This window comes from Zerene cesonia, chromosome 29 (genome assembly GCF_012273895.1).
Source record: "Zerene cesonia ecotype Mississippi chromosome 29, Zerene_cesonia_1.1, whole genome shotgun sequence".
Classification (NCBI taxonomy): domain Eukaryota; kingdom Metazoa; phylum Arthropoda; class Insecta; order Lepidoptera; family Pieridae; genus Zerene; species Zerene cesonia.
In genome coordinates, this window is record NC_052130.1 from 1,839,767 (window position 1) to 1,857,046 (window position 17,280).

Genomic DNA, 17,280 nt, shown 5'->3' on the forward strand with positions numbered 1-17,280 from the left:
AATATATAAATAACTAAAGTCTACATTTACGCAATACACTAGCGGTGCGCACCGGCTTCGCTTGTTTGTAGATACCTACGTAATTGTATATTACTCAGGGTTTACGTACAAATCAAACTTGTGAAATCGTTTCAGTACTTCCTGCGATTAGCGCGTCCAAACGAACAAACTCTTCAGCTTAACTAATAAACAGAAATTGTAAATATAGTATTTTTACTTATCATTTAACTAACGTCTTTTCGTCATTTAATTAAAATCATTGACGTCATTAAAGACTTTTAAATTGAAACATAAAAAATACTCATTATAACAATTTCAAATCCAACCTTATTTGTTTTTACTCATTTATGTTATGTAGGTATATTATTTATATATTTATCTGTTTACTAATCTAATGTGTTTTATTTTAAAACATTTTTTTATTAATTCATATAAATCTATCAGTTTTATGTATTTATATAATTAATATTTCAATACGTCTGCCGCTCCAACTGTCATAAAGAGGGGCCACTGAAAATCAGTGTGTCAACTGCGTTGCTGTGTAGGCTGAGTGGCTACGGTCGTGGATGAATTTTAACCGGCTCCCGTGACCGTTCACTCAAGCGGCTCGACGGAACACAGTGGGGTTTTGGTCGGTAAGAATCCCACATAACCCACGGCTCCATCCCCGGGGGCCGTGGGTATCTATGCAAGATTTCCCCACTATAAAAAAAAGACTGAGTGGCTACCCCATTTGGTTCTGGTGGTTGGTTATAAAGGTATTAAAGGTATTTAATTAGTTCTTTTCCATTGTTTTAATTATTTTCTTGTGTAAGCTATTTATTGTGTTGTTTCATTTTCATTGTTGTATTGTGTTATATTAATTTTATTGTTTTATTTTTTAATTGTAATTTTGTGGAGTCAAATAAATGTTTCTTTCTTTCTTTCTTTAATGAAATAATCAGTTTTAAGTTAATTTTACTCAATCTCAAACTCAAAATCAAAAATTTGTCATTCAATTAGACTTATAGAAGCACTTTTCAATCGTCATTATATTACACAGTTATAACATTTACCACTGGTTCACAGTTATAACATTTACCACCGGTTCGGAAGGCAGTCCCTACAGAGAAGAGCCGGCAAGAAACTCTGTATTTGCTCTTTTAAAATAATATCAATTTTACATTTTAATTCTATATAATACTAGCTGCGCCCCGCGGTTTCACCCGCGTAGGTCCGCATCCCGTAGGAATATCGGGATAAAAAATAGATGTTGGCCGATTCTCAGACCTACCCAATATGCTTACCAAATTTCAGAGGAATCGGTCAAGCCGTTTCGGAGGAGTATGGCAACGAAAACTGTGACACGAGAATTTTATATATATAGATATGTAACATGTACATAACAATGACGCCAATGAACAGATCTGTGGTTCTTAAACGACAACATTCCATGGATTGTCATCTTCCATATATTCATTAATGCTATAGTAGGCTCTCTGAACTAAACAATTTTTAATATAGTTTTTGTATTCTGCACTACTACGAATCTACTAATCGACATCGCTTAGAATACATACACACATGTAAAAATCCTAATGCATTTGTTTGCATGAGATGTTTATAAAATACGCCTGGTCAAACAGTCTTAATCTCCTATTTCATCAACCTTGAAATGATTAAAGGAAATATTTTTTACAGATGTAACAGAAAATAATAATTAAAGAATTTAACAAAAAATGTCTCTTCATTTGGAATTTCCTCAAAAAAGTTGGACTGGAAAAAATTACTTTTTTTCCACATTTTTGCCGACCCGTTGGCGCAGTGTTCAGTGACCTTAAGTAACGTGGTAAAGGGCTCATTCTAAAGTATAATGTAAATAAACATTTCGACATATTTCAAACTGATATTTCAACGAAATATTACCCTAGACTTTTTATTGGGCAGGTATATTTATGTATTTTATTAATTTCTTAGTTCTAATCCAAGTGGAGACAAAAATAATAAATCAAAAACCGTTAAGTTCGTCGTTCTTGTATTGTAAGTGGTGTACTTTATTATCCGACTGTGACACAAGAAGGGTAATGTCTCTGGAGTATATACTCGAGAGACATTACCCTACATACTACATACATATGTACTACATACTACATACGTATATACTACATACATATGTATATATGTAAATAACTATAAACAGCTGCTTTACAGCCCAAACTATTCGAAAGATTTCGATATGAGGTGTTATTAATTAGTCATCAGTGAATTATTAAAATGACGCTCGCAAATAAAAAAGGAGGTGTTGCTTTTTTCTTACCCTAGTAATATTGATATCAAACGAAAGATCGTATAAAGATCATTACGATACTCAGTAAAAATGTTGGCGAAGCCTATGTCATCATTAATTATATAAAGAAATTGATCCGTTGCGACGTGTATGTAAAATACACTTTCACATGCACATGTTGTGATATAGAATAAAGCAGTTTTAGCCAACTGGAAAAAGAAGGGTTCAATTGAACAATTTTTTTGTTTTCGTTACCTTTTTGCTAGGTTAACCGATTTTTATAATAGTTTTTTATTCGACAGCCCGTGCCCGCTTTGTGGTTCCATCCCATCTTATGGTCTAGTTTAGATAATATGAATGCAGTGTAGATTTTTGTAAAAAAATAAATATTTGAGAAATTTTTTCTATTCTTTCAAAATTTCTCATTTATAAAGCATTTCAATGCTATAAAACTAAAAATTAAAAATAAATATTTGTTAAAATGTCGGGACAAATATAGTATTAAATTACCAGTTGTTGAGGTCTACAAATATTTTTTTTTATAAATTCTTACACGAAAACACGTTCTCTTGCATAAAAGTTATTTAAATATGTAAATAAATAAAACAATTTACAAGTCGTTCACTTTGCTTATCATATTAATTAATTCCATATAAAGTCTTGATTAATTAATTATTTACGTAGCAATTTTTTATAGTTTCTGCATTTTTTTATTATTTTTGTAACGGTTAATTTTTGTATTAACACGTGAATTAAAAAAAATTTAACACATTTGAACAGCAGTTTACAACTGAACGCATTATTTTTCGATGCCACTTCGTTAGAATATAATCTATATTCTATCGAAGTGGCACTGTTTAATCACAATACTTCGCAAATTGTAACGGTGTACTCCAGGATCTATCCTTTCGAAGGAATTTCGTAGGTCGTAATCAAATCGGTATAATTTGTCGCATGTTATGTCCTTATCTTTTTATCTCATCATCTCGTCAGTTTGGTTTTAGACGGGAAAAAGGTATGTCAGATGAAGTAGACGACATTCTAATGTGTATAGTTTTACTAAGGCTGTTGTGTGCTTCGAGACTGTGCCTAAAAATTGTGAGAGAAGATAATTACGATGTACCACAGGGTAGCATCCTGGGCACTTTTTTAAAAATAACGGTAATAATTCGTCCACAACCCTCAGCAATTTTATATCATAAAAAGGCGACAATAACATCGTTGTAAAAAAAATCAGTCTTATAGTCGAGTAATTTTTAGTTTTATAGCATTGAAATACTTTTATAAATGAGAAATGTTTTGAAAGAATAGAAAAAATTCGATCACGGGGCGGGATTCGAACCCGCGTTTTTTGCCTAACCGTAGCAACGCCTAGCCTCTCGGCCATAGTCTTATAGTCTTTATTTAGAAACACTAAATGAAGACTATAAGAGATAGGCTGTGTAATAATACGAAGGAATCTATAATAATCTACTAATAATTTAAATATATGTAAAGTAAATTAGGCACGTAATTATAGGTAGTGTTTTCTGGTATTACTGTGTATCAAAATATACACACCTAATTATACTTAAATAGATAACATATAGGTAATAAGTTAATTACCATGTTTGTATTAATTATGCCATTTTGTTTACGTCAATATTATTTGTTATGAGGCATTTGCCATGCTAAAGCTGACTTGACAGATTGTTTTTTTAATTTTCGTGCTTATTACGGTTGAGGCTAATGACGTAATAATCTAATAGACACCTAATGTCATAATTTCTACTAAGAAACTTATTTGTCAACATACTGAGGTGAGCAGGGCGGAGGGACCGTAATGAGTGCATGTGAACCTGTAGTTTTAAGGTAGGGCATCTCAAACAAATCAGGGAAGTTACGGTGACGTATTATACTAATTCTAAAACTAGTGATGGGATGTGCACAGACCGATAGTGACTGCTATTTCTTTGATGCTTACAAAATACTACAAATGAGATTATTATATATAGTTCTTTAAACCTTCTTAACTATAACCTTACAGTGATAGTACAATCTATTCATGTAATTATTTACAACGTTTTTGTTTTTTTTTTATAAAACAAGACACCAAGGTTTTACATGCGGCTTTATAAATAGTTAAAAAGCTAACTTTCTAGACAATAGTAAAGGACATGTAAGGCAGCACTAGAAACACTCGAAGGCAAAGACATAAACTTTATAAAAATGAGATGTCTAGGTAAAATGATAACAATCATAAATCGTCACTTCTTTCCGCGTACGGTGAATCTTTGGAACGATTTACTAGCTACGGTGTTCCCGAACAATTGCGACATTGGGGCCTTCAAGAAAAGAGCGTATATGTCCCTAAAAGGCCAGCAAATTACCTTTAACACCGCCAGTATTTCAAGTGTTTATGGGCGGTGGTGACCACCTTACATCGGGTGGCCCATCTGCTCCTTTGCTTGCTCTGTCATAAAAAAAAACCTTCAATGGATTTGCTTTTATTTCTTTATTTATGAAATACCCTCTTAGGTTATACTTAATAATATTGAATCTATGTACCTATTTTTTTTAATATTCACTATTTATTTACATGCCTATTACGTCATTTAAATAATAGTACGTTACGCCACTACACAAAGTAAAAGTGAAGAATGTATTGAATTTGTCACAATTGTAAAACAAAGAATAATCTGCCTCTGATTTAGATACTAACCAGCATAAGTTGAGCTCTGGGAAACAAATTTCATTCGAGAGAAGTTAATTTTTTGCATAATCGCAGGAGATGTTCACGGTTCACGGTAATGGTCGAAAATAAACATATTATGGGCATAAGTAAAGCCTATTGTCATAAAGTATTCGTACGCGGTGTCTATTAAGTAATGGAGTCTTTGGTTGAGGCTCATTCGATTTTAAGTTAGTGTTAATTCATTCTTCATTCGTAACGTGTCTTAGCACATGAATTTATATAAATATTAGTGTTATTTTTCATTAATCTTATTTTATTATAACATGTCGTATATAAGGACTCAAATACTTATTGTTGCTTGTGGTACGTACGTATACTTTTTTTAAATAGAAATAGGACCGGGTACGGATTTTTTTATATTTAATTAATTTAAACAAGATGAGGTATTTTGGTGATTTCATTAATTTTCGTCAAAATGCAGTTAATTCTTTGTTAAAATAAGTGTAGATATTGTTCTATGTACATGCGAAAAAATTACTTCGATTGGTTTTTAATAATAATAGTCAGCTTCGCCCGCGTGGTAAACGAAATTTCCAAGTTACTTTTCAACCCAATTTAATGCCCTCCGAATCAAATGCTAACCGAATTTGTCAAAATCCCATATTAGCATACACCTACACCATACAGATAGCCTATCTGCATGCAAAATTTCAGCCCAATCGGTGTAGCAGTTAGGACAGTGCGCTGACAGATGTCAGTCGATCACATTATGTTGAATTCGGAGTAGTTTAATAGATGTTATTGTACATATAAACCTTTCCCTTGAATCACTCTATCTATTAAAATAAATCCCATCAAAATCCGTTGTGTAGTTTTAAAGATTTAAGCATACATAGTGACATAGGACAGAGAAAGCTACTTTGTTTTATACTATGTAGTGAAGATTTGAAAAAATATGTATCTATTGTCAATAGAGAAGAACTATCAAGGTCGGTATATAAAATAACAATCATTTGGATTCTAACCTGCCACTGGTGTCGCCGGTCTCACGGACCAGTATTTTAGACCTAAAACTTTACCAATTAATTAATTATTTATGAGACGTATAGTAAGTTAAGTTAAAATTATATACGCATATTATTAAAACAACATTCGATAAATCGCAACTCGTTATTATAATAGTACACTAAAATAAACACGTTTTCGTCATGTATTGTATAAAAATTAAAATAAATGACAATTTTCAAAAAGGGCACAAATAAAAAAACAAATTAAAGTATGAGAAATTTCTCCTGCCTCGTGATCAAATTTTTTCTATTCTTTCAAAATTTCTCATTTATAAAGCATTTCAATGCTATAAAACTAAAAATTAAAATTAAAGTATGATAAAATTGGAAGTCCAAAAAACCTTATCTGGGTCATTTTACATAAAAAATTAGGAGGGAAGGTACCATTTTTAAATCTTTTATTATTTCAATATAAGACACGTGAATATTCGTATTAACAATAATTTATTTATTACAGTAAATATAGGTCAGTTTATAGATGGATATAGTGTAGGGTGGTCAGCTCCGATCATTCCGAAATTACAAAATCTGAATCAGAGCCCTCTGGCGGAGGTGATCACGGATACCCAAGCTTCATGGATTGGCTCGCTTTTGTATTTGGGGTCTATTGTTGGTAAGATGTATTTAATCTTAATATATAAAATTCTCGTGTCACAGTTTTCGTTGCCATACTCCTCCGAAACGGCTTGACCGATTTTGATGAAAATTTTTGTGCTTATCCGGTATCTATGAGAATCGGCCAACATCTATTTTTCATACCCCTAAATGATAAGAGTAAGGCAGAACAGCGTTTGCGGGGTGCAGCTAGTGTTTATTATAAAATGTTATTCCTTATAAACTATATTTTGTGTTTATCATTACCGATTTATTGGTGTGACTTTTTAGAAGAAGGAGGCGAAAAAGTGGTAGAAGCTACTTTAAAACACGGTTAAACATTAGCGCATTCCTCTTCTCAGCCATTTACTCTCCGCTAGCGAACCCACGGGCAGAAAGCTAGATAGTTATTATATATATAGTGCTATTTTATTATATAATATGTTACACGAACGAAGCCGAGGCAACCTCTATTGATAAAATAATAGTTATAATGGTGTTAATGCAAACGTAAATTTATTAAAAAACAAATAAAAACAACATACGATTAACTAAACATCGCACAATAAAATTATTATTAAAAGGTTAATAGATTGTCATGCGAAAACCGACTCAATACAAAACTAATCAAAGCGATGCTAACATAACTTTAAATGGAGCAGGGCGGAAAGGTTTACTCTATAGTTAGGTCCTGCTAATGGCTTCGCATGACAGCTAATAGGAAATACCTGTTCATCGGTAAACCACTGAAAAGGACTATGAAAAAGTTCTGTTCGTATTTATATCAACTTGCGGCTTAATTCATAGGGTACTTTTTTTAAGTCGGATTCCTTCCGAGTAAATCCCCATTGTGATAAACCTACTAATCCTACTAATATTATAAATGCGAAAGTTTGTAAGGATGTGTGTGTGTTTGTTGCTCTTTCACGCAAAAACTACTGAACCGATTGCTGACAGCTGGACAACTGGAATATCATATAGGCAACTTTTTATCCCGATATTCCTACGGGATACGGACTTACGCGGGTGAAACCGCGGGGCGCAGCTAGTAATGGATAACATCCCCGTTCTGTCCCCCAGCGCTCTTCGTAGTCCATAGAGTACCTGGAGGACCCGCAGAATGAGATTAATTTGAGAGATTTCGTTAAATATACACTAGTCGTATAAAGATGAAGAGCTTCTTTGTTTAAGCGCCCTAATTTTCGAAACTGCTGGAACAATTTCAAAACTTATTTCACCGTAGGATATGTACGTCAGATCAGGGCTTTATTATAGGTACTATATACAACGGAAGAAGCAAGGGCGGATCACTAGTGATTAAATATACTTAGGGATATTTTGGGAAAGTTATTTGAAGTAATCAAAGCGCTTTTGTTTCTGGATTCTATAATTTATTTTGGTTACTTTTAATTGTGTTACTAATTCCCACCATTTCCAGGGCCGTATATACCGAGCTACCTATCCAATATAATCGGTAGAAAGCCATGTTTGCTTTTCGGAAGTCTTCTAAACCTCACCGCAATAATTCTTATTGTGACTACAAGGAATATCAACATGGTATATGCTGTGCGGATCATCAGCGGCTTGGGAATGGGCATGGTTACGGTCAGCAATTTGGTGTATGTGGGTGAAATTGCGTGAGTATAGGAACTGATGCTTCTTTAATTCTTATATTTATATGTCACAGCGGGCAACTGAGCTCGTGGTTCGCCTGATGATAAGCGATCACCACCGCCCATTAACTTTTACAGAGATAGGCTACCTGTAAATGCGTTGCCCGCTTAAAGGGATTTGGAGGGAATTAAGGAATGGCTTGGGAAGGGTGAAGAAAAGGTTACGGTATCCGGCTTCCCCACACACCGAACCAAACTCATGCTACTATTTCACAAAGTTTTTCTGTGGGGGTGTGGCACCTTCTCTGGTGCGAGCTAGCTCAATTCGTGCCTCAGCGTGCTCGACTCCCACATCCTATATATTACTTTAGGAAGAGTATATCACGCTGCCTAACACTTTCGTTCGGGAATAAATTAAATTAACGTCATGCATGCCGGATATAAAATATCATATTAGAACTTAATCCACATACAGTAAGGGTACTTTTCCCATGACGGGCGTGTATTACAGGCCACATACCCAGTTAGCAAATATACATAGTTTCATCTAATGAATTTCATTGTGTACAAAGGAAAGACCAGATGTTTGCGAACCGGAGACCAATACATATGACACACGGTATGGTCTTGTCATTATCTATACTATGCGTCCTTGTTCTTTGTTGTACTTTTAATTATTCTGATAAGCTTATATTTTTATCTTTATTTTTTATATTATAGCGGAACACTGAGATGGTAAGAACTAGATGGCGATCACCACTGTTCATGAACATTCACAGAGGTTGTACCTCTGCCGCACCGCCCGCTTCTAAGGGGTAAAAGATAAGGAAATAATTACGATTAGAGAAGGAATGTACTGGAAGAGGTCTCCGAAAAACGTTATTTGGGAATTTTACACATAAGTTTCGCGTTAAATTACCATAAGAATATTTTACAATTTATTTAGATAAGACAAAGGAGCGTGAATAGATAAAAAATTAAATGGTCTTAATGTTTTAACATTAACTTTGATTGCAGATCGACAAACATCAGAGGGATTTTCTTGACATCAACCTCAATTATTGGTATATCTGGCACTCTGGCTGCATATTTTGTAGGATCGTTTGTATCATACACTATGACAGGATATTTCGCTTTATTGATAAATATTGCACATTTGATTGGCTTATATTTCATACCAGAATCTCCAGTTTACTATGCTATAATAGGTAAAAAATACATTTTTGTTGGAGACATTGCAAAAGTGCATATTAAAACTGTAACCAGACTAATCTTAACGTTAGATATTTGTTGGTAATTCTTGTTGGAATATTCAGATATTATGCGTTTCTGTTCCCGTTATAACAACAAATATACATATAAATCAAGGTTAAGCAATATCTATATAGATACTAGCTGCACCCGGCAAACGCTGTTCTGCCTTACTCTTATCATTTAGGGGTGTGAAAAATAGATGTTAGCCGATTCTCAGACCTACCCAATTTGCTTACCAAATTTCAGAGGAATCGGTCAAGCCATTTCGGAGGAGTATAGAGACTAACATTGTGACACGAGAATTTTATATATAAGACTAGCTGCGCCCCGCGGTTTCACCCGCGTAAGTCCGTATCCCGTAGGAATATCGGGATAAAAAATAGATGTTGGCCGATTCTCAGACCTACCCAATATGCTTACCAAATTTCAGAGGAATCGGTCAAGCCGTTTCGGAGGAGTATAGAGACTAACATTGTGACACGAGAATTTTATATATAAGATTATTATACATACAAACCTATCTCTTCAATCACTCTATCCATTAAAAAACCGCTTCAAAATTATCAATTAGTGGTATACGGACAGACATTCCTGTCTTATACTATCAAATGATATAGAAGATTATTTATTGTTTATTTAAACCTTTACAACTTTAAGGCAAAGAAATGGAAGCCAAGAGCACTCTCAGATACCTCGGTCGAGTGAATGATTTGAATAATGTTTTCGAATCGGTCAAAGGGACGGAGCGAAATGAAGCAAATAGCTGGAAGGCTTGGATCAAGATATTCACAGTGAAAGCGAACAGATGGAGTCTGTTTATTACGTTGAGTCTGTGCACTTTGCAGCAAACCAGTGGTGTGGCGGCTGTACTGTTCTTTGCTACTTCGATATTCCAAATGGCCGGCTCGTCTATCAGGTTTGAAAGTTTTTTTAAATCTATCAGGTCAACAGACAAATATGTAGATCAAAATATGCCTGGAACAATTTTTATGTTAATGTAATTTTGATCTAAGGTTAGTGTCGCAGATATTTGGACTTCTAGTATCGTTGCTAAAAATGCGTTTTTTGAACAGACCTATTTCAATCAAATTATATGAGATAATTGATAATTAAATGTACCAATTGCTATATAAATTGGATTGAGCTATCTTTCTTCAGGTATAAGGATTTTTTTCTTACAGGCCATATTCTATAAGCAATATTAAGGTAAATTAATAACAACTAGTATATAGTGAATTAAAGGAAAAGAAAGGACAAAAACAAAGCAAACGTTATATAATACATTTTTATTAAAACGCTTTCATTATCTTCATGTATGTTTGTATGCATTTGAAACGGACAGATTTAACTCAGACTTTTTATAGGTACTTATCAACAATACAATAATTTCCAGTCTAAGTTGAAAGCGACGTGCATTTTATAAAAAAAACATACGTCACTATAAATGGAAACATATAATTTAATGATATAAAACTAAAAATTAAATAACGTACAATTCGTTTGCATTAAACGACTTCCTAAAACAAAAACGAGATTCTCTGTTCTTATAATAGAAATGTTATAAAAGTTAGTGAACGCAAATACTCAAAAAGTTCTGCATCGATTGTTTATATGAAATATTTTTAAGGTTTCGTTTCGTCGACAAAGATAGGATTGGTGAGTGATATAAAGTAAACGACTGGGATGCACTGGGATGCGACGACAGGCTCCGGCTTCCCCACTTACCAAATGAAACGTACTATGAGATAAATCAATGAGTTGTTTAAACAAAACATTTTTGTCGGCCGGATATGGAATTTGACAAGGATATCTAGATATTATAAATGCGAAAGATTCTGAGGAAGTATTTTGCAACAACGCAAAATCTATTGAAACGATTGCAATGAAATTTGGTAGATAGTGGTAGCTGGACAACTGGATAACATATAGGCAACTTTTTACCCCGATATTCCTACGGGATATAGACTAGTGCCAGTGAAATTATTGGGCGCAGCTAGGTATTATATATAATCTATATATACAAGGAATATTACCCGAGTACAACCGATTGCAACTGCTGTCTAAACTTATATATCTTTTGTGTTAATTTTTTGTATTTTCTAGGCCGGACCTGGCTACGATATACATTGGAGGGACGAGGTTAATAGCTAGTATGGTAGCCCCGTTTGTGGTAGAAAGGGCTGGGCGAAGAATCCTGTTGCTGGTGTCCACGGTATTCTGTGCTGTAAGCCTGGTGAGTAGAGTTCAATATTGTTAATTTTACAAGTCAATTTGATATGTACCTTTTTCTACCTTGTTATATGCTTTTGATATGTATAATAGAATATTAGATGATAATATTAACGGATGGGTGAAAATAAAAATGTTATCATTAAAGATTAATAATCTATACTTAATATTATAAAGCTAGAGAGTTTTTTTTGTTGGTTTGTTTGAACGCACTAATCTCAGGAACTACTGGTCCGATTTGAAAAATCGTTTCGGTGTTTCGGTTAGACAGCCTATTAAAGGCTATAGGTTATATGTACTACGGGCGAAGCCGGGGCGGACAGCTAGTCTTATAATAAAAAAATATTTTATTTAAATTGATTTTTTTAATGATGGAAATTTATATTAATATCACTGAGTATATAAGACTATATGTAATTAAGTGCACAAAAGTTGAATTTCTGAGCATACAAAGGCAAATAATAATAGTAAAAAATACAGTCCTATTAAGTATCCCTCATGTTGATGTCAGGTGACAATAAACTTAATTTATATAGGTATATAAAGGTATTTTTTTTTTATTTCAGTCAATTTTGGGCACGTACTTTTATCTCGTAAGAATTGAGAGTTCAAGTGTAATACAAATCGGATGGTTACCGCTGTTTGCACTTATTCTATACTTCTTTTCTTATGAAATCGGTAAGTTCAGCATTAAACCATTATTTATGTAATTAATGTTTAATATGCACCATACACACACACACATTTTACTTTAACTTTCAACATTATTCAATCACTCAGATAAAATATATCCATTAGCAGAATAATTTTTTGAAAAATATAGTATACAAATAAACTTTATATATTACATTTTTAAAAAAATTCTCATAATTTCAGTAATGTCCATGATGTTCATTGTTTATCTTATATATGTAACTGTAAATTCTTGGGGGCCTGGTGATCCGAAACACAAGTATTCTATACTTATCTCGGGCACCAGTCTCTCAAAAATATACAGATAATCATTTGTGATGACAAAAAAAAATATACAATTAGGTACCTTTACAGGGACACACATATTTTAAATCCATGTGTCCCACACCTAACTAACGTACCTACGTTGATTAACTTACTAAAACGACTTAAAATTGTAAATTCTGCGGCGGACGACCGACAATACAACTTCCTAACACCATTATCAATGCTAATCGATAAGAGTTAGGACGGATTACAGATGTTTTCTTTAGCAGTCTTTCCTAGTCATGTCTATTTACGTATGTCCATCAAGACCAAAGTCCAGAGTCCAGAATTCAAAGTGACTGTATAAATATTTCAAATTTGAAATTATTTATTCCATTCCTTAACAAATTGTCTTAAGTTTTGTCAAGGGCGTCGCCAAGGGGAGGCAGGGAGGGGGAGCTTATTCAAATTCAAACTCCTTTTTATTCTATTTTTCTAATAAATGTTATTATAACTTATTTACATGTTTTTTATTGCATAGTCAAGAGCTCGTGCTCGTGTAGCTTTACACATTGGACTGTACTGTCACAGAATACCTACAATTCTCATTCATAGAGAATGAGAAAATTATGAATTGTAGTAAAGTCAACTTGCCCCCCCCTGCGCCATCGGCTGGCGACGCCCTTGAGTTTTGTGATTAGAATACTCCTTGTAAGGAAAAGAATGCATTTGCCAGAAGGTAAAAGAGATTTCTTTATGTGTTCTCCGGACACGTAGAACCCATTTGCCCCTTACGGTGCAATTTCCAAATGGTTACGATATACGACTACAACCTTTGATGAGAGCATACTCCTACCTACCTTTAAAGCTGGCAAGGCATTTGCAATCCTTCTAGTCCAAGTCCTTGCCGTCTTGGTTGCGCAAGCGCGACGCTAACCACTTTCCATCAGGTGGCCTGCTCTGCCTCTTCTCTTATAAAAAAGACCAGAGAGTCTTAAATTACACTACATTTTCACAGGATTCGGAACAATGCCTAGTGCGTTGCTGGGAGAAATGTTCCGTGGTAACGCCAGAAGTATTGGCTCAGCATTATCCATGACAACTGCCTGGTTAATCGGCTTCGGAGTTGCCACAGGCTTCGGAACCATGGTGAAGGCTGTCGGCGGTGACGTCACCTTCGGAATATTCGCCTGCTCGTGCTTGGCTGCTTTCCTATTCACATACAAATACGTACCAGAGACCAAGGGCAAGAACTTGAATGAGATACAAGAAATGTTGAGTAGATGACGCGGCTGGGATGTTATTGAGGCTTAATTCCTTTCCGGAGGCCCGTTTCCTTTCCTAACCCTTCCCTGTCCATTCCTTATTTCGAGTCATCAATCTTTCCCTTACTCCTTAAAAGCGGGTAGCGCATTCTTGGGCGGTGGTGATCGCTTACCATTAGGCGAACCACCAGCTCAGTTGACATCTATTACATAATAAAAAATTCAAATCGTTTCGATGAGTCAAAGTTCGTTAGAATAGTCGAATATTTATGTGTTATTAATTCTAAGGTATTTGTTTGTGGTTTATAATAAATATAACATGTTAATGAATAATGTATTTTATTAAGGACATGATCATGTTTATGTTAGGGAAAGTTACATCATATTAAAAAAAACTTGAAATAGAATCAGAATAAATAAAAAATATACGTGATGGATTAACCAATGGATATTATTTTCAGTTATAATGTTATAATCAGTTGATTCTAATCCTCATTTCTAATACATATTCTAAATGCAATTTGTTTGTCTTCCGTTCACGTCACCAAAGATCAATTTTATGATATAATTTTTGTGTAGAGATAGTTAGAAGGCTAGAGTAACTTATGCTACTTTAATGCTACTTCATTCTCACGGGAAGACCCAAGCACCGCGGGCGAAGCCGTAGGCGGTAAGCTAGTACTCTATATTTGTATTATAGACGCAATTTAAAACAAATTTCCAAAGAAAACAGTTCCCACATAGCTCTGCTTATATTTATGAGTCGTGACGAGATTTATGTGTATAACTTCCTCCCACGACGTGGATTTACTTCAAATATGGGTTCCTTTACAATGTTGAGGGCACACAGGGACAATTAATGTATGAACTAAGTGTATGCATACTATTCTCCAATTTCATTACCTGCAATGTGTACACGAGTATTGTCTTTATTAAGTCGCTATAAACGATCTTAATAAACTGTTTTATAAAGCTAAAAATAATCTAGTCTCTTTATGAAAATACACCATTCGACTATCCTGAATGATATTCAGCCATTTAATTAAATAGCTAGGCAAACAATTTCAATTGATGGCTGTTAATTGATCGTCTAATTAAGCTTACAGATTGCAGTTCCCGTTTGTGTAATGTATGGAGGTTAGTGCATGAAAAACATTGTTGCTATCGATAAAGGGTGAAGTTAGTGCATAAGTTATGGTAAATTATCGAAAAAAAGAGGATTTATGTATGTGTGTGTCAATTTTTTTTTTGCTATTATTTATTCTTATATCAAATCACTTATTGCAATTAACCTGTGTAACTAAATATCGAATTTTCAAGAAAAAGGAGTTTTATCTATAGACTAATAAGTATGGTTAGACTATAAAATAAATATTGTCTGGTTTCCGTAAAACCTGTTAAATGATAGTACCATTGAAACCGAGAATTATGATTAAACTAATTGTGAAAATTTTAAAACTGCAACAAAAAACACATTATAATAAATAGGTCTTACTAATTGGTCTCAAAAGTTTTGTTTCGTTTAATATTTAGTAGTTTGTCATCGTGCACGGGTAATGTTAACGCGAGTTAAATTTTAAACAGTTCGCTAAAATTTGGCTTGTTGTCACCGCAGCATTAGAGCGCCATCCCTTGTAAACCTTTTTATTAAACTAATACGACTGGACCGAGCCTTCCTTGTTGGGGAAAACCTATTTTCATAACACATAATATTGGGTATTTTCTTCCAAATACCGCATGCTTACTAGGCGATAATTGAAAATAATATTTCCTCATAGTATATAGCTATGATTTATCACTGCATAGTATAAAACAAAGTCGCTTTCTCTTGTTGCTGTCCCTATGTCCCTAAGTATGCTTTAATCTTTAAAACTACACAACGGATTTTGATGGGTTTTTTAAACAGATTTTAAGATAGAGTGATTCAAGAAAAAGGTTTATATTTATAATAATATCTATTATACTACTTCGATATTAACGCGTGTGCTGAACGCGGGCATAAGCAGGAAGGTATATTTTATTTAGTTGTTTAAACATAAAAAAAAACAATGAGATATTCTAGCATTGATACAGTACAATAGTCGATATAGTATAAAACAATATTATATGCATAGCAAGATAAATAAAGAACCATTGAACTGAAAACTGGGGTGGCCGTTAATTAATAGTAAAGTTTTTAGAAACCATTTAACGACGCCTGTAGAATTTTAAAGGCAATTATTTTATGTAACAGGTAACAGCTATTAGGTTTCGAACAGGCGTTTAAAAACGTGTCCCGTGTTCGTTTTTATTTATCTTTCTAAATAATGAATGAATTGTAAGTTACGCACAGAAATATTTGACACGGAGAGTTATAAGATATTATTGTTTTATTTTAATACTAATGGGGGGTATTATGAGGTAATCGTAGGTATCTATCTCTGTTAGATAAATGCCAGCTCGCAGAGTCTAATAGGACGAATTAAGTTTAATTTACTATATTTATTTAAATTTTCAATCAACATGATTTACTTTGTATACTCTATCAAGTTTGTAACAGAGGTTAATAATAATAGTAGTTGTATTCAATTCGTAGATAGGTTGCTTGCAAGTCTAATTCTTCGTAATTGTCTACTTCCAAACCACCATCATCAAAAAGTTGGAGGTTTCTCGACATCATCAAACCAACGCAAATCTCCTTTTTTTTCTTTATTAATAAATGCTTAGCTTACATACGTTTATTACACAATCATTATATTCTACATATATTATAACTATGTCTTTCCGTTTATTGGAATTAGCTCGAAAAAAACATATAAGTATATAAAAATTCCGACAATTATTCTTCCATTTCTTTATATATTTATCTTCAATGAAATACTGAAATTAACTATTAAAAACTTACATCATCATCAGCCAATATATTTTCCCACAGCTGGGACACAGGCCTCATGAGGGTTTAGGCCATATACCACCTCGCTGGCCAAGTGCGGGTTGGCAGATTATAACATTTAATTATAATGTTTATAAATAGCACAAAAATACATTTTAATAGCGATTAAGAGCACTGCCAGCTAATGTCTGGATCAATTATTAGTTATGTCGACGACATAGACCAGCAGATAATTGCGATCAATTAATGTGGATGACGAAAACAGTTAAATGATAGACAGATTTTTATAAATTAGCAGATCAAGGAAATTCCGTTGCAATGATAAATATAGATAACCTTCTTCAATAAATAGACAATTCAACACAATAGCAATTTTTCATTAAATAAACAAACGAGTACTTCAGTTTTATATTATTAGTACAGCTGATGTTGATTTCGAATGAACCTTAATTTCCAATTATTATAATAATATTTCATTTCATTCATTCAATTTATTAATAACATATA

General features: G+C 33.6%; 1 protein-coding gene across 1 annotated transcript; it reads left to right on the plus strand.

Moving 5' to 3' along the window:
• The first annotated feature begins 5,263 nt into the window (after positions 1-5,263).
• On the plus strand, positions 5,264-13,923 carry LOC119837999 (facilitated trehalose transporter Tret1-like). The gene is made up of 8 exons (XM_038363811.1): positions 5,264-5,303; positions 6,465-6,620; positions 8,040-8,238; positions 9,232-9,422; positions 10,126-10,384; positions 11,572-11,701; positions 12,264-12,375; positions 13,655-13,923. Exons 1-8 carry the CDS (start codon positions 5,264-5,266, stop codon positions 13,921-13,923), a joined length of 1,356 nt encoding a protein of 451 aa, XP_038219739.1.
• Positions 13,924-17,280: the final 3,357 nt, after the last annotated feature.